At 32.7% G+C, this 23,121-nt stretch overlaps 3 protein-coding genes and 1 pseudogene across 5 annotated transcripts; 3 read left to right on the top strand and 1 right to left on the bottom strand.

Moving 5' to 3' along the window:
- The first annotated feature begins 1,719 nt into the window (after window positions 1–1,719).
- Window positions 1,720–5,197, top strand: LOC114381208 (zinc finger protein 4-like). 3 transcript variants are annotated; one of them, XM_028340406.1, is made up of 2 exons: window positions 1,720–2,059; window positions 4,119–5,197. In XM_028340406.1, exon 2 carries the CDS (start codon window positions 4,222–4,224, stop codon window positions 4,969–4,971), a length of 750 nt encoding a protein of 249 aa, XP_028196207.1. In that variant the 5' UTR covers window positions 1,720–2,059; window positions 4,119–4,221; the 3' UTR covers window positions 4,972–5,197. The 3 variants fall into 3 exon arrangements, with proteins under 3 accessions (XP_028196207.1, XP_028196209.1, XP_028196210.1); XM_028340408.1 differs by lacking the exon at window positions 1,720–2,059 and adding an exon at window positions 2,066–2,315; XM_028340409.1 differs by lacking the exon at window positions 1,720–2,059 and adding an exon at window positions 2,343–3,878.
- A 4,100-nt stretch (window positions 5,198–9,297) lies between these two features.
- On the top strand, window positions 9,298–12,575 carry LOC114381402 (protein GAMETE EXPRESSED 1-like). The gene is made up of 6 exons (XM_028340649.1): window positions 9,298–10,519; window positions 10,631–11,218; window positions 11,296–11,422; window positions 11,509–11,695; window positions 11,773–11,920; window positions 11,998–12,575. The coding sequence occupies exons 1-6, from the start codon at window positions 10,041–10,043 to the stop codon at window positions 12,248–12,250; spliced, it is 1,782 nt and encodes a 593-aa protein (XP_028196450.1). The 5' UTR covers window positions 9,298–10,040; the 3' UTR covers window positions 12,251–12,575.
- Window positions 12,576–12,818: 243 nt separating this feature from the next.
- LOC114381403 lies at window positions 12,819–15,752 on the bottom strand (annotated as a pseudogene).
- A 1,763-nt stretch (window positions 15,753–17,515) lies between these two features.
- Window positions 17,516–23,026, top strand: LOC114382313. Its single transcript, XM_028341634.1, has 10 exons — window positions 17,516–18,784; window positions 18,986–19,189; window positions 20,272–20,382; window positions 20,580–20,662; window positions 20,757–20,823; window positions 20,905–20,971; window positions 21,047–21,174; window positions 21,623–21,714; window positions 21,799–21,865; window positions 22,749–23,026. Exons 1-10 carry the CDS (start codon window positions 17,534–17,536, stop codon window positions 22,911–22,913), a joined length of 2,235 nt encoding a protein of 744 aa, XP_028197435.1. The 5' UTR covers window positions 17,516–17,533; the 3' UTR covers window positions 22,914–23,026.
- The last annotated feature ends 95 nt before the right edge of the window (window positions 23,027–23,121 follow it).

Genomic DNA, 23,121 nt, shown 5'->3' with positions numbered 1-23,121 from the left:
TCAAATTTCTTTGTAAAGATAAAAATAATAAATCACATTAAGATTAGATATTCATGAAATAGGCTAAACAAATATCAATATATTTTTAGCAATGATTTCATTTAGATACCATTTTCAGTTCTTTGGAAAATAATCATTTTTCAATGTATTATCCCCTAATCACTATATGATGATCAAACCATAATAAATAGGTAGACATAGAAAAGAGTAATAAAAACAGGATCACATTAAATAGATAATAAAAAGAGTTACATTATAAGAGTTGGTTTGCTTGGCTCCCAATGGTGTTTAGCCTCTCACGACTTTACACTAGGCTAATGTGAATGGAAGAAGAGATTGAATGACTAAAAGAAGGGATGAAAAGAAGGGCTAGAGAATGAGGGTTTCTCCTATGAGAGATGTTCCGGCTTGATATATTCAATAGAGAGCTCTGAGACTCTGTGTTTTTCTCTTTTGTTTCCTACTCTTTTTATAAGCCTAAGGTAACTTACTTTTTACGCTAACTTCGTGCTGAGCACGCGCACTCCTAGGCTTAGCGAGAATGACGGTTTAATCACGCGCTTAGCGTGGAGTTTGCGCGACCTTGGACTTTCTTGTGGGTCTTCTTCGCGCTAAGCGTGAGTTGACCCCCTAAGCGAACATGCGTTGAGCCGATCTTGTGCGCTAACGAGTTGTCCAAATCTCTAACTTTTGTTCAAGATTTTTTCTTCCTGTTTTTACATTAATTTTCCTCCAAAGCACTTAAAATTTTCTTGTTGATAAAAAATTATAATGATATTAATTTCTTCATTATTTAATTAAAAATAAAAGTAAAATAACTTTTTAACCAAAATTAACTATCAATTTAACAATAAATACTAAACAACTTAAAAATAATTTCACTTTTTTGTTTACTCTCTTTAGTAAAACAAACATAAAATACTTTACTTTCAAATCATTTCCCTTTTAACTAGTCACTCGTGACTTTGAGGAAAAAGAAAAAAATTCCCTAAAGCCAACCTACTACTTCCGTGAGTTAGAAACGCAACCTAGGTAAGGGAAGGACATGTGCTGTATTGTTTATGGTCCAGTCGCAGCGTGGTAGTTAGAAAATAGGAGAAACAAATAATAATGTTAATGTTATAGCCTTATAGGGATAGCATATAGTTTAATTTGGACGTGATAGATGGAATATATGAAACTATAAAATCCGACCCGACCCCATGCATTATGGAGTTATCTGAAGCACTTTTGAAGTGGGGATGAGAGAGAGAAATAAAAAGAGAGACAAGAGAATCTTTGATGGGAATAATGACTACACTGTTACCTTGTTCTTACTTCTTTTCCTATACTATATTCAATCAACCTTGTCAGTAGTTTCGCCCTTTTTACATATGTCATGGAACCAAGCAGATGTTGTTTGCTTTCTCTAAAAAGGCCCAAAATTCTAACAAAAAAAAAAAAAAAAGACTTATATAATGTCTCAACACATTCAAAAGTAAACCACATTTTTTCTCTGTAGTACACATGTTCTCAGATAAAATTATAATGAACCAGTAAAATTCTTTTTCTTTTTTTAATATTTAACATAATTATATATTCTAACTTAAGATAAAACAATCTAGTATCAATTCATATTTCATTAATAAAAGTATCACACATATGATTATACTTTCTCTCTCTTTAAATTTTGTATTTCCCAACACCTTTTGCTCTGATTTCTCTGTTCCCCCAACTCTCCACTCCCATCTTACCTTTGCTTTCCCATAATTAAACATCCACCATCTCACTGTCTCTATTTACTCTTTCTTTATTTTTATTCCTTTTCAGTTAAATTGGTTTTTAATATCAGAACAACAAAACCTCATTGCTCTCACTTTACCCTCTATTAGTGGTGTTTAAGTCGAGCATGAGAAAAAACATGAGACTTGTTTTGTCTTCTCATAATCAACCACACCAAGAGAAGCAACCAACAAGGGAAAAAATACTACATATCATACATGTCTCCAATTCCAAAGCAGTTTATAGGTGATATCAGAAGCAAGCCACTTTTTTCACTTGATCTTGAAACTTGAGAGAGGTTATGTGTGATACTCTTTTACTGTCATCCCTGTACTGAACTGCTGCTTGTCTTCTTGCTTTGGTTTTTCTACTTTTCTCCTTGTCTTTAGTCTCTTTCTTGGTTTCTAGACAAGTTTTGAATCACTGGAAAGACTACATGTTTCACTGGAAATCCTACCTTCAAACGTTTCATCAACCCATCTTTGCTCTAGTTTTTGCCTTATTTACTCCACCTCCGAATTCTATAGTGATTTTCCTCTCTAAATTATTTACAAGTAATTCTTCTTTCCCTCCTAGCTAGAATTGGCATTGAAGAAAAATGAAACAAGTATCTGCATGCAAATTCTGACTTGGGATATGCACAAGTTGTTATTCTTCAATATGTTATATTTTGGATTCTTTCTCTTGTGTGATAACAATAACATGGAATATGGTAGTTACTCACTCTATCTTTTACTGTCTCTCAATGTTACCTTGCACTTACAAACTGACAGAGTACGAGTTTAAACTTGGAGCTGGATTCTTTCTATATCTTTTTCTCCTTTTTCTCTTTTATTTTTCAATGCTAAAGGACTGACTGAGGTACAATCCATGATGGTGATTTGGTTGTTGGAAATCTATAGTTAGAAAATTGGACGCAATTCTCAGATAGTAGAAATCAAATACTATCTGGATCATGCTGATTGTAGTCCGATCTTTTTTTTAGACTAAGACCCAAAATTGAAAACCTTTTTCATTTTTTTAATCATTGATTACATTGATAAAAATTAAGAAGTCAGATTTAAGTGAAATTAGTCACTTTGACTTACCCTTTTTACTTAAATTATAAATAAAAAAGCAGTAGGAAACAGAATAAACAGTAGCAATAAATGTCAGAATATTTACTTCTGTAATCTTTATTATGTTTTATTTCTCTTAAATTTCCAATTACAAATTCGGGATAGATCATAAATGAGTAGGTTGTTACTAATTGAAGTGGTAGGAATTTGATTTCACGGATTCACCAAAGTACTCGGACCAAGATGAATGTAAATTCACTATTTATTGGTCAACTTATAGTTCATGGCATGTATCCTAGCTACCTTATTCCAGATTTTCACATACTTACATATGAGTGGGCTAGATAACAAACATTAGGAACAGTTCCTTGCATGAAGAGTTCAGTGGGATTTTCCAATCTGAATTGGCAATTGGTATCTAGTTCAACATTAAATTTCAATCATGCACTTAGGATTCTTGTTTTATTGATTTTTTTTCTTCAGCCTAAAATTGCAGAATAGGCTAGAGATAGTGGTATCTCAGCAACATAAGATAAGATCTAGAAACCTTACTTAGGGAAGAGTGTAATTAATTATTATTTCACTAGCCAATATTTGGTCTCTGGGTCATAGACTAAGAAAGATGGATTTTGTTTTAAAAAATAATTAAGGAAAATATCTGACCATTGAATTTGATTTCAGGTAGCATAGGTAAAATTCAATAACATTACAAAAAGAAAAAACCAAACTGGTTTTGTAGATGTTTATCATTATGGGGTTGTAATGGTATCATTGATATGCGTCCCATTTGTTTGTAATAAGATAAGGTACCAATGGCTTTTATTGTACATTCTGCTTTCAACCAATGCACAATTTTTTTTGAATCATGTACTAAGGTTAGATTTTAGTGCCTGCTTCTTTTACCATTTAGGTAGGCCAACATGTTGCAAAACAAGCAAAGGAAGTGCCTAGTACAAATGCTTTTTATAGCAAAAAGTCCAAGGCACTTGAATCACAGCACATGCCATCATTTCCATCTCAATGGAAATGTGTCTCTCTGCCAGGCTGCCAGCACTAGTCGTACGTCTTCCACAAAGGAAAAGATAAAGCATAGGATGTTTGTTTTTTATGCCCATATTGGATTACTTATACTCTTTCTCATAAATGGAACCTCTTCTTTGGGGAGGATGAGCAGTTTTATGCTCTTTCAAGTTAGATTAGATGCTTACTAATTGTGACTGTGGTCAAACTGACTCAAGAATTTGGAATTTCTTGTTATGATGCTTACTAAATGTTTTAACTGTTGGATTTTCATTGCAGGACCAAACAGTTCAACTTCAAGCTCTGAAATGGATTTTTTTATGATGGTGGATTGCTGCACTTATTTGGGCTATTTAGCTTGAAAACTTAGCACGGCTAAATCATGAAACAACACTTTGATCTTGAAGTGGTGGCCTCAGAAGAATATGAATCTGAAGTTAGCAGCCTGGTTACTTCCAATATATCAATTCAAGAAACCTATGCAGGTCCTTGCAGTGACAACCTCACCAAATTTTTCAATGTCACAAATCCAATAGAACTTCATCTCCATTCAGATTCTATCTCCCTTGACTTAACTCTAAAGTTCAACAACAATGACTTGGTGGTTAGAAATTCAGCAGGACTCTCCTTCTCAAGCACTAGTGAGAGCAGCATTAATGATCCTCCCTCTCAAACTAATCCAGCGAACAATCCGCGAGTCTTCTCTTGCAATTACTGCAAGCGAAAGTTTTTCAGCTCGCAGGCTCTTGGAGGACACCAAAATGCGCACAAGAGAGAAAGAACAATTGCAAAGAGAGCAATGCGAATGGGGATCTTCTCTGAGAGATATGAAAGTCTAGCATCTCTCCCCTTTAATGGTTCTTTCAGGTCCTTAGGGATAAAGGCACACTCTTCTCTGCACCATGGTTTTGTGCCAACAACGAAAAGCAGTGCAAGATTTGAGCAAGGATATGTTGGTCTTCCAATATTCTTGGAGGAGGATGAGGAAGAACTCTTGTGGCAAGGTAGTTACCATCAGGTTCCCTCTGAGGGAGGCCATACTCATCAGAATTTCTCACTGAGTGGAAGTTCAATTTTGAGTTTCGTTGGGGAGAACGCGAATCATCCACCTGAGTTGACATTGAAACTTTGAAGGGGTTATTTGTACAGTAGGACATGCATGCAAGGCAATGGTGCCAGATTGATCAATATTATTGTCATTAAACTTGCTGGATCTTATGTAGTTTTCACTTACAAATCATTGTTTTGGTGTTTTTTGCTCTGTATGTGCTGTTATTGTATAATTACTCTGGGAGGACAAGTTTGGAGGTTCTGTGTTTGTCATATAAGTCAAGTTTTTTTCTACTTTAAATTACTGACCTACTGTCTTCTCTGTATCATTTGTTTCTACTATGGATTATGTTGAATAATGAACTATTTAGCTCCTTTGATTATAGGAAAAAAAGAAAAACAATTGAGATTTCTATGTTTATATCTTCTATCAGCTAGCAATTAGGACTCGTATTGACAAATGAAATTCCACTCTTTTGACGTGTTATCTTATATATGGTCAGAAAAGACATGGTATATCACAGTTTTAACAAACCATGAAAGATAAACGCAACATATTTGATTAGGAGTTGCAACACATAACACACAAGAACCAGAAAAAACAAGCATAGATAGATGGTTCACATTAGACTTTCAGTCTCATTTGGAGAATGATAGAGTTGGATTGGATCATACTCCTAGAATCATGCCAAATATGGCCACGAATGTCTAACCAACGCATCTGAAAAAACGTTACTGAACATCATACAACTTCATAAAAATCAATTGGATCATACCTTAACCTTATCCTATGTGAACCAATCATTTTTGCATTTATAATTTTTTTCACTCTTTCACTTTATTAAAACATAGCATTTTCATTTTTTTTTTGGTTTATTATGAATCCATATATGTTTTGCATTTAGGCAGACATTATAACATGCATGCATGCATCGACATGGTGGCAATCCGCCTATTCGTCTAAAAAAAGGACATTGTATCCGTACTGGTAGATATAACAAATTTAGAAAACCAAATCAATCCGTTGGACCGATTGATGATTTTTTTTTAGAGGCTATATTCATATTCATTACAAGTTTTTATGCACAAATTTATAAAATATTTCTTCATATGATCCTATATATTCAGGATCTAACATCTTAATATCAAAAGAGAAAATAAATTTTTAATTTATGGATAATATCTTTAGAGAAAAATGCATATGTATTAATAGTGTGTAAAAAAATTTATATAATTATTTCATCACAATTTATTATGTGTAATAATTTTGTTACTTTTAAAATAATTTAAATAATAATTTATGATGACATGATAATATAAAATTGTTTTATACCTACATAAACATTAAACTCATTTTGTAAATCTAAACAACACCACCATATAAAGATAAGATAATACATTTTTAAATCTAAATGATATACTAGAGTTTTGTAATAAGAAATTTGAATTGCCTATCAAACATCAATCGAGTGCAGTGCAGGATTTTCAAACCAAATAATATAAATACTCCAAAAATATATTTTAAATAGTAGTATGATTTTTATACAAGAGAGATAGACAAATTGATTTACTTCTTACTATACGTACGTGTTTTATTACTTTGGTGCGTTGCGTTGCATTTTTTTCTTTATCAACATGTAGCAAAAAAAAAAAAAAAAAAATATATATATATATATATATATATATATATATATATATATAATACAATTTTCCGTGAGAATATTTTCTTAAGCAAGGGTATGAGAATAACTAATGACAACTATTAGATTAGGATTAAAAATAATAGACGATTTAAATTAAAACATTTAAAAAGTTAAGTTAAAATATAATATAATATTTAAATTTCTATAAAATATATCAACAAATCATGTCTTAAAATATCTCAATCATCTTTAACTAATTATTGTCATCACAATTATTATTACCTCTATCGACATAACTGTCATCATCATTAGTTTATTATTGTTATCATCATAGTTATCATCATCTTTGTTGTTATTATTATTGTATTGTTGTCATGACTATCAATGATGACAATGATGATAATAAAAATAATAATGACGATGATTATGATGATAATGGTAAAATAGTGACAACAATATACATGCTCACGAAGAAGAAAACTGCAACCTTGGATAAAACAGAATCGAAAATTGGAAAACTTCCCAACGTGCAAAAAAGTTTCTAACGTATAGCAAAAGGAAAATGACACAGTCAATTAAATACCCCTAAAAGATTGGAAGTGAGAATATAAGAAACTAAGAAAGACACAAAAATATAATGATAATTTTTCTTTATCTTTTGAAAAAATGATTCTAAAAAGAAAAATATTTTTACTTTAAACTTCAAGTTATATATAATAAAATTATTATCGTAAAAAATATAATAAATTTATTTTGCATCGCGTACACATCTTTCTAACAAACATAAAAATAGTTTGACAGTGATTAATTTGATTCGATTTTTATATTATTTTTTAATTCATCATCTCGTACATTCGTTTACTTATCATATATATTATATAAATTTGAGATATTATATATTATATATAATATATATATGAATCTTATATATATTGTAAATAATAATATTATATATATATATATATATATATATATATATATATATATATATACCTTAAATCGTTCTCTATTGCTAAGAAAGCATGACAAAACTAAAAGAAATCTAAATTTTGTTAGGATGTTCCGGAGATGTAGAAAAAAATAGTAATATGTTGATTTTAAAATCCTCCGTTACAACGATAAAAAAAAAACACAAATATTGTAGTAATTAGAAACCTAGTAAAATAGGAAATTATGACAAAATAATAAGATTAGAATAGAAGAAAGAAAATAAGAAAACAGCACAAAAAAAGTACAGGATATACTCAGTTTTTTATATCTGCACATCAAAATTCTCACATTTTAATAAAAAGAAAAAGAAAAACAAAAAGAAAAAACCTGTATTTTGAAAAATAAAATAAAAAAGATGAGTAATTATTTATTATAATTGAATATATTATCTTGTAAAAAAAAAGAGTATATTATTATAACTACGGTCCTACCATTAGGTGGTTCAGCTTCGTGAGCAAGCTTGAAACGGATTGTAACGGTTACGCGCCTTTTCGGACCGAACGCACCGTTTCATTCGTTTATGTCTTTCAAACGGGCAAAAGTTGTGTCTAATTGTTTCCTTCCTCCTATATAAATAAGGTTGACTACTTCAATTTTTTTTTATCTTTTATCAAATCTTTGGTTCTTGCAAGTTATAACACAATAAATTTGTTTCATTTGCGTGTCATTCACTCATTCAATAATTATCTTAAAATTTAAAATTAGACCTAACTCAATTTTAGAAAATCGATTTATAAATTGATGATTTCTTATTATATATATATATATATATATATATATATATATATATATATATATATATATATATATATATATAAAAGAATGTGGGATCTCTAACAATTTACTTGGAATTTTTGCTGCTTGACTTCAAAATTTTGTTCATTCGTGTTTCTTGTCAAACTTTAATTAACAGCTCTTTCGTTCTTCTTGGTTTTCATTCCGACAATTTCTACTTGTCGTTTTTTGGTATTGCAGCGGCAAAACGGTGCAACAGTTGAGCGATATTAATTTACTAGTTATTTAGCCATCATACTCAAAATCCAGATTCTAAATTCATGTTAATGATAGCATAAAAACTAAAAAGATACGAAAAGAATTATTTTTAATAATTTCTTTTTTTTTTATTTGGTTTTGTTTGGAAATCCTTGTTTTCTAGTAGAATGGGTCTCAGAATCGATGTAAAAATTGTTTTCTAGCCGTGACTGTATTATGTAATTCAACAGTTGTTACTATAATAGTAGTCACTTTATTTTAATTGAAAAGAATTATATAACGGGTGTTTCATGTTGGATCACTTGGATGCTTTCACATTATTTTTTTCTACTTTTTTATCGTTTAGAAATACTAAATTGGGTCCTATATTTACGTAGAGAATCATAATTGATTATACGATCCCTATCATGATTTGAAGTTGTAAAAGATTTTAATGGATTATCTGAAATCCAAATTTGTGATATTATTTTTTTGTGATTTACGATGGTGACTTGTAAAGAAGAAAAAAATAAGAAGGAAAATTTACTCGTAAGGACTTCAGTTTGCTTTGTTCCGACTTTATATTTCTTGAATCCCAAGTTTCACTTTCCTTATATATCCCTTTCAAGCATAACCTTAAATTATTGACACACTATTGAAAATAGAAAATTTGCCGAGGTAGACTTTCCTTACAAATTGTTACTCTCTCTCTCTCTCTTTGTTCTCCGCGTTAAAAAGAAGGAAAGAGAATAAAGGGGTATCAATATTCAATAATGTTCCTAGTTTTGCTTATTCTACAATTAGAAAGCCACGATGAGATTTAATTAGCCATCTTCACTCTCTTCCCAGAAGTTAACGTTTTAAACACTCAACTTTAGGTTCGAGACATCCAACAATAGGGTCTAATTAAGGGGTTTGGCATAGAAAAGCAAAGCAGTAATGTAAATTAAGAGTTTTGATAGTCTCCAAACTTTGTTTCCCTTTGCCTTCATAAACACGTAGTTTGCAGCAAAGAAACATAAGACTGAGGTGTTGTCCAGAAAAAAGAAAAAAGAACAAAGAACAAATAATTATTTGCAATTAAAACAAAACTGAATGTAAATATTTGGAGTAAATTATATTAAAAGCCAACCGTCATAATTCCTAGTGTACCATTACACCATATAACATAAGCAGCCTACTAGAAATTATTCATTCTTGTCCCAAACAAACATTTTGATCTCCTAAAAAAAACAAACATTTTGCTTTTGTAGTCCTCTGTACTGAAAACAACCTTTTGCTTTGTGTTGGTCAAATTTATAATTTTATATCTTAATGTTGACATGTGAAGTTTATATGGCATGTTTCAGCTTCTCAATTGATTTCATATTCTGGATTTCGTCCTTTATTTTTTTAGTGATTGTGTGGAACATAATCTCTATAACCATTTAAGTTATGAAACAAATAGTTTTTTGACGACAAAAGTTTATTAGTTTTATGGTGTGTCTGATGCAGACTTGATTATCGTTGCAGATCTTGGACATAAATTCTGATAAAATTCTCCCCAATGGTGGATCATCGGAGTCATCTTCTTGTTTTTATTTTACTCTTATTCTTATTAAGGGGCGAGTCATGGGGATGGTTTTCATCATCTCAGGAGACTCCCTCTAGTGACAAGGCTCATGCCAATGAAGGCAATTTTAGAGTTCCAAGTGCTGAGTTCTCTATTGAGTCCTTCAATGACCACAAGGGAGTGAAGTTAATAGAAAATGCTAAGAAGAAAATGATTAGCTCAAACTCGTGCTGGCAAAATGCTTATCAACATCTTTTTGCTGGGTGTTCTGAAATCTTGGCTGTTGATGAGAAGAGGTCTAGATTGGCTTGGCACCTAAGTGATTGCTTTCAGAGGGATTCTGGCAGGTCTCCTTTTCCCCATTGTGACCCCAAATCTTCCATTGCTGTATGCTCAAGATCCTTAGATGACCTTGCCCATAAGGTTTACCTTGAATTCTACCTCGAAACCAACACCATTTGTTATCAATTGCAGTTAAGTGCAATTTCTTTTCCCAATTCATCATATTTCTTTTCTTATTTGTGTTTTTTCTTTTTCTTTTGATTTGTTTGTCTCAACTTGACTATAAAGTTTTATATACACAGGGCACATGCATTCAAATATGAAACTGAGAGACTTGTGACTGAATTAAAAAATTCAGCCCAATATGTTGAGGACAAGTTAGATAGCATTGAAGAGAAATCAGAACATCTATTACAAGGCTCAAGACAGATTCATGATTCTCTTGATTCAATTGGTAGCCACACAAAACAAGTAGCTCAAACTGCTAAAAATCTGGAAGGTCACATTGATTCTGTATTAACCCATTCGAGGAGTGTTTACGATCAAACTACAAAAATTGCATTATCACAAACACAGATAAAAGAAGGGCAAGAGAATATGAAGAGAAGCTTGAAGGATGGGGTAGCGATGCTCAAAGACTCTTACAATTATTTGGGCAAAGAAATTGAAAAGATAAGAAATGAAGCCATTGAGATTGAAAATGAGGTAATTAAAGTTGGAAATGCCATGTCATCAAGGATGGACAACCTGCAAAGCAAAGCTGGGGATATTGGGAATATGACTGGGATTTCCTTAGATAAGCAACAACAACTTTTAGATGGGCAATCCACAGCACTTGAGGGCCTAAACTCATTGACTGAGTTTCAAGCCAAAGCACTAGAAGAGAGCAGGTAGATAAGTTAACTCTCGTAAATTTGAATTCAGAAATTATATTTGAAAAAATATTGAACTCCTTGGTGTATTGCAGGAAAACCCTACAATATTTTGCTGAATATGGGCATCGACAACATGAAGAGCTTATTCAGCGTCAACAACAGATTAAAGGATTTCATGATCGTTTAATGGAAAACTCAAGGGAAATATTGTCTTCTCAGGTTTGCAATTTATTGTAGACTATTGGTTTTATATATATGAATTCTTAATGAATTTTTAACCAAGAATTTCTATTTCTACTTTACAGGAATCTTTTGAATCAAAGCAAGCTTCCATGTTTGTTGTTTTAGACAGGATTTTTGCTTTGCAAAATACCTTGTTACTTGAATCAAGAATGATCAAAGCTTTCTTCGTTTATTCCATATTAATCTTTGTCATCTTCATGTTGACCAGTACAAAGCAAACATACAATATCAGGCCATTCCTATACATAGGTATGTATAACAATTAGTGTTTTTGGTTTATAAATCTCTATTTAATTATTTGACTAAATTTCATTGGTTGTTTACAGAGCTTTGTGCTACTCTCGTTGTGGAAGTACTCATTATCCGATTAACAAGTGATAACATTGAGCACCAAACGTGGATAATAAGCATGGTCCGATTATTCTTCATGGTAGCAGCCTTAGTTCAACTTCTACATGCCATTTTCACATACAAGTAAGTGTACAAATATTAGAAGTTGGCTATTCAAATGTCAATTTTATATCTTATAGAATTGCTTGTTAATCATGCAGGAACTATGAGACCTTGAACCATCAAATGCTGCTAACTCTGATAAACAAGGTTAACAGTATGCAAAAAGAAAAGGAGTTGTCATGGGACTTGGATTCTGATTATGAGGATTGGTCTGAATGGGTAGATGCCGATTTACCTGATGATGTGAATTGCCTTGATGATCCTGACTATATACTTCCACAAGAAGTTGCAGAGAATTCAATGACAGTTAAAAAAAATTATAATCTACGCAATCACAATCTTTTTCATTGATTGTTTACCACCCCAATACTAATTTAGTAATTAGAACTTTGATGTCATCAGGTGCATATCTCTTTATTCCGTTAACTAGTTTTATGATTCTGGATTATGTACGTACTAGTGTATGTGTAACCTGTTATTTCACTACATATGAAGGTTGGTATGTAGTGGGGAGATACTAATATACGTAAATATAAATATAGTTGGAAACATATGTAACACAATTACTTGTGATTAGGAGTAGTTGACTTCTGAGAATTTTCGCTATATTCCGATGGTAGAAATGTTTTATCTAAGTTCTAATCAAATACACTCATTAAATTTTTGGAATATAAGTTCAAAACCTACACCAACATCAAATTTGTGAATTTCTATTTTTCACAATAGTAACCCGGTGCATCCAGAAGTTATATAATGATTTCACCCATAATGTTTCCACACCTTTTTACCTCATTATCCCCTAATCAGTTACAGTTTTCACTGAACCAAAATTCAATTCTTATCAGTTACAGTTAAATTCTATTTTTCAAATGGTTTTTATCCTAAGTTTACTAGCGTCTGAACTGAAAAAAAACTATAATTAATGAAAATTGATTATAAATTATCATTGATCATTGATTTCAATGGCAAATTTCATCATCCATACTACTTACAGTAACACGAACGATTCTGAGAAAAGTGAAACTGATTTTATATCTCTTGTTACGATCACTCTGCTCTGCTCGAAACTGATTAGGAATAGCAGTTCCAAAAGATGGTTTCTCTTGTTACAATTCATGACTTATCTGTTCCCATTTTCAAACACTCGGTTGGCTCAAGGTGCTTCTGATGGCGGCATTGGATTAAGGTGTTTGATGAAGGATCTGTTGGATTGTTGACAACAGGCTATGTAACCATCTATTTACAAGCAAACAGATTTGCAGCCAAGCTCTAGTGACTTGTTCACTGCATCAACTACCAGTTGAGTCTTTCCACTGATTTCAAGCCATTTGGTAGAGGGTTTAGACCCACAATCTCTAATACCAGCAACAAAAACTCTTGCACCATTAGAGCCTCTTGTGGGAGCTCACTGGACACATGAACTTCCTCTGGTTTCACATTCCACCCAATGTGAAGATCAACAAACTTAGCACCAAGTGTGAGGTCGAATGAAGCACACTAGTCTCGCCGTATGGGATTATGAAGTCCCTGAGATGCAGAGAGCCATTGGAACCACATATGGCCAGGTCCATGGAAGTGTGAGAAAGAAAGGAGCAGTGAATGGTTGCAAGTGTTTGGTTGGGTTGATCCCACAGCAAAGAAGCTGTGATGGACAAGATGACGCCGGCGTCGTTTCTTGTGGAATCAGGAAGAGCAGTGAAAGAGGTTGCCCACAAGGAAGCACCAATGCAGTACCAGGCCAAGCCACCAAGTGCACCAAGACCATCCAACTATGGCTTTACTTTAATGTCACTCTCTAGGAATTCAGGTGTCGCTGGCATTGTTGATGTGCTATGGATCTTCAAAACATTGCAAATTATAAATGTGTCAGTTTCAATAATAGAGTTAAATCTTTAGGCAGCAAAAAAAAAACGTTTAATTTTCATATACTGTGATTATAAAGTTTCTTACATTAGCAAACAAATGTATAGAAATAACTAAATAGTTTGGATAACAGTGTTAAAAAACAATTACTTAGTACATTCTAATTAAAATTCTTACTAATAATTGTTGGGAAATCAACGCTTTTATATCAATGTTGATATCATTGTTGGATAATCAACTCTCTCATAAATAAAATTACTCTCATCCACAAAGGATCATGAGAACACACACAAAGATTACACCGTAGAAAAAATAATAATAAACACAAGAATTTAACGTGGTTCGACACTTCTTGCCTACCGTCCACAGAACCCACTCAAAAAGTATTTTATTATCACAAAATTGACTACACAAAATTGATTAAAAGATTGTAACTCACTCCAAATAGTGTATCACTCTACAAACCCGAATACCCCACTCAACGGTTACAAGAAATGATAACATTCTCACGCAAAGTTTGTTTCACAATCTCTCTTCTCACATACTCTCTTTTCATGTGTTGTGTTATTCTACTAATTCTTTTCTTTATTTATAGTGAAGATTGTCACCAACTTCTAATGCATTCATTTAACTAAGATTCATCTAATAAAATGCAATCTTTCACTTTGAATTTAAGTCACCTAAACTTTAGTGATAAAAATTTAATTTACAATATATATGTACCTTATCTTTTGACTTAAAACTCTACAATAATAATGATTCCAAAATTCTAATGCAATGTATTATCGTAAATATAATAATTTAATTATAATGCATCAACAATATTTTAGTTTTTTGGTTTAATTTCTATAAATTGTCAATTTTTATTCTGTCAATCAATAAAAAATTATAACATATGATTTTTAAGGTAATTATTATAAAAATTAATAAAATTATTATATGATCATTTGTGATTATTGCATGACAATATATAAATCCTTTGCACTACAACAAACAATCAGACTATTTAGTCTTATATCTTACACAAAAATGAAGATATATTACGGAACACTTTTTGGGTTATTGCATGATGCACTACACTGTATTTGAACTTTACTTAAGTCGGTAATTAATCTCAATAAAGTGAATTAAACTATAACAAGGTCTTAGTAGACTTATTTAATAAATTGGATGTTCTATAGCAAAAATTTCTTACACAACTATAATAATAATCATGGTTTTGAATTGTTGCCTTGCAATCGCAATTACGGTTGCATCAGTGGCATCTCTCTGCAATTGCTTGTAATGTAAAAGTTTTTTGGCTCACCGCGAGTTCAATTTTAAACCATGATAAACCAAATAAAAATGTACAATAATCAAATGATTGGAACTTGGAAGACTTACAAAACGAACTGGTCCAATGCTGTTATTAGCAGAAAGAGGAACAGAGAACAACAAGTCTTGGATGTGAGCAGTTCTAGGGTGATGCAACCACATGCTACAGTCCATGAACTGTACGCCGTTGGATTCAACCGCTTCCAAGATCCGATCAAGTTCCGCCACTTCAAGAGCCACGGGCTTCTCCACCAGCACGTGCTTCTTTTTATTGGCGGCCATAACCGCCCACCGCACGTGCAGACTCGTGGGGAGAGGGAAGTACACGGCATCCACGCCTGGGTCCTCCAGCACCTGATCGTAGCTCCCGTAAACCCTCACGCTCGCCGGAAACCCGTTCTCGGCGGCGAACTTCTCCGCCTTCTCTTTCGAACGGTTCGCGATGGCGCAGAGAGTGGCGTTCGGTGACAGACCAATGGCTCGTGCCACTTTTCTGGCGATGTTGGCGCAGCCTAAGATGCCTAAACGCACCGTTTTACTGTTCTCGCCCATGTTTTCGATTCAGGTAAGTTAGTTATCAAGATTTTGGAGGAAGAAATTGTTTTGGATAGGAATAGGATAGTGCCAAGAGCTGCCACAAAAAATCGTTTTGGTGGGGCTTCCTGTTGATTTTATGATTCTAATTTCTAGGATCAGTTTGAAATTCATTTTCTATTCAGACAATATAATCAATAAGGTTGTTGTTTAAATAAATTTATTGGTAAATATTTATAGAAGAAGATAATAAGAAAACAATATCAACTAAAGATTATGATTTTAAAAGAAATTATTTTAAGGTGAAAAAATTATGAATTTTAAATTTTATGTAAAAATATTATGATTTATCATATTTCTTCATGAGACTTTTATAATAGTTTGAATTTTAATGAATGTATATTATAAAAATTTAAAATATTTAATTTTTTTATAAATTTAAAAGATTTGAAAAAATTATCTGAATTTTTAAAAATACCTTAAAAATTATAAGAGTAATAATAAGAAATGATGAGATTTAAAAAAAAATAGTATAATTTTTTTAATCTTTTTATAGTTATATTGAGTTTAGTTTTATATTCTTTTATACTAATCTTTCTTATAATAAAATTTTCTCATTTTTAGTTTTGGATTTGAGTAATTGTTTTAAAATTATACGTTAATTTTTTGATTTTTTTTATTATTATAATTATTTCATAATAAATCTAATTAAATGTTTAAATGAGATGTAATAATAAATCATAGAAGAGAATAATGAAGATAGAAAATTAATAAGAATGTTATTAAATTATATAGATGATGAAATTAAAAGTAACACTTACGAAATTATTATGACGAGTAGATGAACATAGTCATCATAAAAAATCATAATTAGTCTTAGCGTATACAATAAATATTAATTTAATTTAAAAAATAAAAGAAAAGCACACAGGAAAATAATATATTTGATATTTTTATTTCAAAAGATTAGAAAATATATATACCAATCAAATTTGATAATTTTTAATAAATTTCAACTAATTATAGAAAAGCCTTTAAAAAAAGAAAATATAAAGAGAGTGTCACTATCATTCATTCCAGTTTTTAGTTAGTGTATTTATAATATTATATATTTTTTCTTAAATTTTTACACATCAAAATAGGAGAAAAGAAATGTTTTCTTTATTTTCAACCAAACAACTTAATAATTATCATCTTTTATACTACTTTTTTTTTCCTTTTTCTTTCTTAAACCAAACCTACTTTCTTTCCATTTTTAGTAATAAAAAGGCTCTTCCAACTAAAGTTTTTTATCCAAAAAAAAAAAACTCATACAAAAATTTACTTAAAAAATTGAATCCTATTTTATTTGAATCAAGGTAATATTGGTACACAAAACCAAACGTATAGTACATGCATGCATATCAACATATTCCTAAAAGACGTTCCAAATTCAATATCATTTCTCTTACTCAATCAATCCCTTGATTGTCAACAGTCAACCAAATCCCCTTAAACCACGATCTCATCTTAACCGCGCAAATTAATCGCTCGCTTTAAAGCCAGTCTCACCTCACTTAACCAGTTCCAATGCAGATCACTGCTACTATTTAATAAAGAGGAACAAAAAATAATAATAATAATAATAATAATATAATTTATGACGCGATAAGAAGTGATATGGTAAAAAATAACATGTCTTAAACATTCGTTTAGAAATAACAAGATCTTTATGTATTTTTACTCTAGTATATTTGTTTCTTTTTCGGTTAATTCTAAATTACTAAGATCTTTCTTTTCTTGACGAAGCTGAAGATTACAAAAAAAAAAAAGTATTAGTTTCTCTCTTTCGGCCGCCATATATACTAGTGACACACTCTCAAGTTCGTTATAACTATCCTCACGTAAACCAAACAAAGAAACAAAGGCTCTGGTTCATTCGCAATGGATCCAGAAACAGAACAAGGCTCAGAATTCTCAATCGAATTGCAATCGAAAGCGTTCCAAGTTCTAAGCTCAAACGACAACACCGCAATGGAAACCCTCTTCTCCCACCTCTTCTACTCTCCTCATTCCGAACAACTCCGATCCCAAGCACTCGAATTCTTTCAATGCTGCAAACACCACCACCCCGATCTTCTCTTCATCAAACTCTTCTTCCTCCTCCGTTCCACTCCTCTCCCCGAAACTCGCGCCAACGCCGCACGCGCCTTGCACCTCCTCAACCCCTCCCACCTCTGGCCCAACCTTAAGCCCATCGCCCAGGCCCACCTCAAGGCCCACTTCCTCAACTTCCTCTCCGACGAACCTTCCCTCCACGTCCTCCGCCTCGCCTCCCATCTCCTCGCTCAAACCGTCTCCGTTATCTTCAAAACTCACCAAACCTGGCCTGAGCTCCTCAATTTTTTACTCTCCTCCATCTCCTCCGATGAAAACAAGCGCCGCGAGGTCGCCGCGCTTGTCTTCGCCAGGCTCCCAAACGACTGCCGTTTTCTCGTCCACAACGCGCTCAGGGACAACAAACGCCTTCTTCACGCGTCGTTTCTGCGCTGCCTCGCGTCGTCCTGCCCCGACGTCCAGGTCGCCGCGTTCGGCGCCGTCGTCAGCTTGATCCCTCTGTTCTCCGAAACTAAGCTCTTCCACGAGCTCCTCCGCGCCCTCATGGTTGGCGTCTTCACGCTCCTGCATGGCCACGAAGGAAGCTACTTCAAAATCGCGTTCGCGGAGTTGATAAATCTGGTTTCTCGCCAGCCGCAGCTTTTGAAACCCTACATGAACGACATGGTTCTCGACGTGCTTCAGATCGCGGAGAGCGGTGGCTTGAGCGACGAAACGCACCGTTTGGCGTTTGAGTTGGTGATGGCCATGGCGGAGGAGAAGGAGTACGAGAACGTCTTCGCTAACCTTCCTTACAGGATTGTGTGCAAGCTGTTCCTTGTTCCGATGAAGATGTTGCAGCGCCTCGCGGAGGACGATGGTGAGCGTGAATTGAAAAACGAGAAGGTTTTTGATGTTTACGAGTTTGGAATGAAGAGCTTGAAGAAGCTTTGCGTTGTGCTCGGAGCGAGTAAAGCCGTGCCTGTTGCGTTTGAAGTGTTTCGGCTTCACTTAGATGATGATGCGGAATATTGGAAGGAGCGCCATGCAGGAATCACAATGCTCAGTGTGATCGCAGAAGAGTTCTCTGATGAAATGGTGACTAAATCATTAATTTTTAGAATTTTATTAAATAATATTTTGACGTACAAGATATAAATATATTTACGTTTTTCTATACTTTGTATACTGATTTCAGAAAACTCGATGTTTTCTTCTGGAGAATGTTATCTTATTAGTGATTGGTTAACTTTTCATGTGCTGTATGTATTTTGTGATGATTTGTTCATCGCTGTGCAGGTATTGATGGAAAATTTTCTGGTTGGAGTGGTGACCAAAATTTTGAAGTCAATGCAAGACTCTCATACTCAAGTTCGGTTGGCAACTTTCAAATTTATGGAGACTCCTACAAACTTTGTTCAGGTGGTGCAAATCCTTTACCATCACAGGCTTGTGCATGCTTTTTGCACTGCACTCGACAATGAACAGGTCGTTAAAGTGAAGGTATGGTAGATGTGATTGAATGGTATGTTGTATTTCATGCTAGAGCTGTTGCCACTACTTCCATAATCCATTGATAGTTGCTTCTTCTACCTGAAATATTCATACTTGGGGAACCATTTAGAAGTACTTGCATATCGATCTACTTACTATTTGACTGAATTAATTTAGTTTTAGGGTTCACTTCATCCATATATATTTTAGATTTCCTTGGTCTGCTTGATTTGATTCTGGTGGTACCTCAGACCGTACAAAGCTGATGGTTCTATTCTTTGGTGGTAGAGGTTTCGTGATACTTCAGTGTTGGTTGGAAGATGTGTTTTTACTTGGAAACACTATCGACTTGACTTCTCTATTATTCTTTTTCAGGCTGTCCCATTGTTGTACTTTTGAAATGATATTATTTTTATAATTTTTAAAATTGAATCATAATTAAATATTAACATGACTGTTATGTGATGTCGTTTTGAATGGATAGTACAGAAATAATTTAAAAAAGAACAACAAAATAACTATTATGTGATGTCGTTTTGAATGGATAGTATAAAAATAACTTGAAAAGGAACAACAAAAAAGACAGATTAAAAACATTACCTCCCAAATAATTTTCTAATTATTTTTTGGTCTGCCAATCATAACTAAATAAACACATATCGGAAGTAGTTAAAAAATGCCCCCTCCCATGCTATGTTATTACTTAATTATAATCCAATGATGCTTTTAATTTTGAAAGAAGTGTTTTCTCCTACAAATCTATTCTCTTTTACTTTTTATCTGTCTTGTGATATTTTACGAGGAATGTAAAGGTAAGTATAAAAATAACGATGTGAAAAAATAAAAACATCTTCTGACAGTTTTTCTTTAAAATGAATACTTAAGTGTGAACATTGGCAATGTTTGGAAGCATGAACCGTGCCCAGATATCTTGCTCATTTCCCCTCATACCCTTCAATTCTTTACATTTTCAGTTCCCAAACACATCATTAACACTATTGTTATCATCAGCATGTGTGTCTTTTACTTTTAAGTCATTTTTAAACATGTCTTATAAGCTAATAATCTTATCACTTATGTTGCTTTTCTAGGAACAAGCTGCCTCAGCAATGCAATTTTTCCTAAAGAACACTTTGCCAGAAAGCTTAACACTAAATAAGACTGCGGAAACTGTATTAGGAAAATTGTTGCCATTGATTCAGGTAAGAATTATTATCTTACAGTATGCTGGATTCAGTCTCTGTGGAAAGGTTATCACATAATTTACCATTACTAATTTGGTAGGTGTGCCTTGTAAGATTGTCAATCTGAACTTTCCATTAAGGCTCATAATACTTTAATCTCCATGACCCAATCATTATGGTCCACTTATTTGATGTTTTCGGCTTTTCACATGCAGGACAAAGATAGTGCCGAGATAAGAGGTATTGCTTTGTCAACTTTAAATATAGTTGCACAACGGTGTCATGAAGTGGCTAACAAGTAATCTTCCTTTTTGCTTCTTGTATGCACGATACATTTATGGATCTCAACGATATGATACATTTGAAAACTTACTGTTTGTTTTACTTTGTAGGTACTGTGCAATTTATCTTCCCATCTTACTGGAAGCATGCAAGGACTATAATTATTATATCAGAGAGGTTTCCTGCCTCGTGCTATCTTGGTTTCATTCTTAATGTAGTTGTTCTATATCCAATTATTTATTTTGCCCCCTTTTTCAGGAGGCAGCACGGGGAATTCGAATTTGTGCAGAGCTTGGAACACAACAGTTGAAGCCTTTTATCAATAGTATCATGTTTGTTCCATAATTTGCAATATTATTAATAATTTCACAACTAAGAAGATATTTTTTGTCCTTTTTAGGAATATTGTCAGAACTCGGTGTTTTGATGAACAATCCAAGTCCACTGAATGAAAAAGCGCATGATATTGCAGTTTCTGCTCTAGGAAGAATTTGTGAATTCCATCGTGAATGCATTGATGGCTCTCAGGTAATATTTTTCTTCTGTCAATTGTATCTTTAGAGGTTACGGTATTTCCTAGCCTTTTCTTCAATTTTTTTGCCAGAAAAATATTTCAGTATATTCTCTACATAAAACTAAACTTTGCAATTTTATTTACTAATTATTTATACAATCCAAACTTAATTAAGATTTTATGATCCCGAACTAATCCCATTTTTTAAAAGTTAGAGTTGACATTACAATTCTAGAATTAAAATTTCCATTCTAATTTTATTGTCAACATAGATCCTAATTTTTTTTTTTCTACTTAGTAGACTGCTTTCACCTGTTATATATAAATACTCTCCCTTCAGAACATACAAAGTTCTTTTCAAGTTCTGGCGAACATATTTCACTACTGGTGACCACTGACCATATACAAAATAAGGAAAAAGGAAGTACTATTTTTTATTTTTTTTACCTTTTACACTTACAGATGGTTCCTGCCTGGTTAAGTTTCTTGCCACTTAGAAATGATTTGATTGAAGCCAAACTTATGCATGAACAGCTTTGTTTAATGGCTGAAAGGTGAGAAAGTATAAAATATATTTTTTTTGAATTATTAGTTTTCAATACAAGCAGGTTTGATTAACGAAATGCTTTAATTTTCAGATTTGATAAGGACCTTTTAGGAGCTGATAGTCAAAACTTTATCAAGATTATTGTAGTGCTTCTTGAGGTGAGTTATCCACACGTATATACCTATTTGTCCGATTTCATTCTTTCTCTTTTGTCTGCCGATTTTGAGATGTTTACACACTTGACAGGTATCGATTTTATTTTGCATTCTTGTCTAAAGAATATCTAGGACATTGAAAATCAATTAGATTACCATGATTCATTTAAGCCACAGAAAGTCCACCATTTTTGGGTTTCATTCTGTTGTCCTTTTCTAAACATAGTCTCCACATCAAGCAGAGATGAATTGATTTTTATGCTGCTAGAATCAAGGAAGTTTACAAATATTGCAGTTACATTCTCATGTAGACAAATGTTGTAAGTTTATAATTCCATGCATTGCCCCATGGAATAACATTTGACATCCAAAATAATCAACAAACATGGATTGTAAGGGGGGAGCTTTGACATGATAAAGGTTGCTGCTTGTGACATTTGACTCTCCAGTCAAGGGCAGTATGGCTGAGTACATTTGACTCTCCAAATCGTTTTCCAATCATAGATTGCATTTGTTCATGGACATTTTGATGCTCCGCAGAAGAATTGCAACCATCATTTAAATTGTTTATGTAAACACCAGAAACAGATGATCACAAGAGTGAAGAAGTTGAAGGAAGAGTTGGGAAATGACTAGATGTGCTTTTATTATTATTCTTATGTATATGCCTAGATTTCTGATGAAAAAACACTTTTTTATGATTGTTATAAAATGGAAAGCATAATTTGGTTGAGATTAATTATGAAATTTGAATTTATTTTAATGGTTTTATATCATGGAACAACTTGCTAATTTTGTACACATTATAAACATGATTTTTAAAATTATTGAATATTGATCACTTTATATGTTCTCCCATATCTGGTGGAATATATTTTTATTACAGATTATTGATAAGAGTGACAAATTAGCTACAGCACAAACAATCCAGCAGGTGGAAAATTTGCTGAGGCAGCTTGGGCGGTGTATTCCACGTAGTGCGTTTGATACAATTTTTTCATCTTTGAATGCCCAGCAAAGGGCATTACTATTGTCTTTGTTATACTCCTAGCTTTTTCTCTCTTCTTTTACAAAGAAAAAGAAACATGTACATTAATTCTTTCACAGGAAGAAAATTTGTATAGTCATTGATTTCTGCAATCTTCCTTGCCATATAATACTGTAAAATTGTACAAACTCTGAATAAATGAACTCATTCTGTTACAATTTATAATTTTTCTCAGCTTTTATAGTAAAAGTTGTGCAATATAATTGGTGCG

Source organism: Glycine soja, chromosome 13, assembly GCF_004193775.1.
Source record: "Glycine soja cultivar W05 chromosome 13, ASM419377v2, whole genome shotgun sequence".
Lineage (NCBI taxonomy): Eukaryota > Viridiplantae > Streptophyta > Magnoliopsida > Fabales > Fabaceae > Glycine > Glycine soja.
This window is presented reverse-complemented; position numbering and strand designations above follow the sequence as displayed.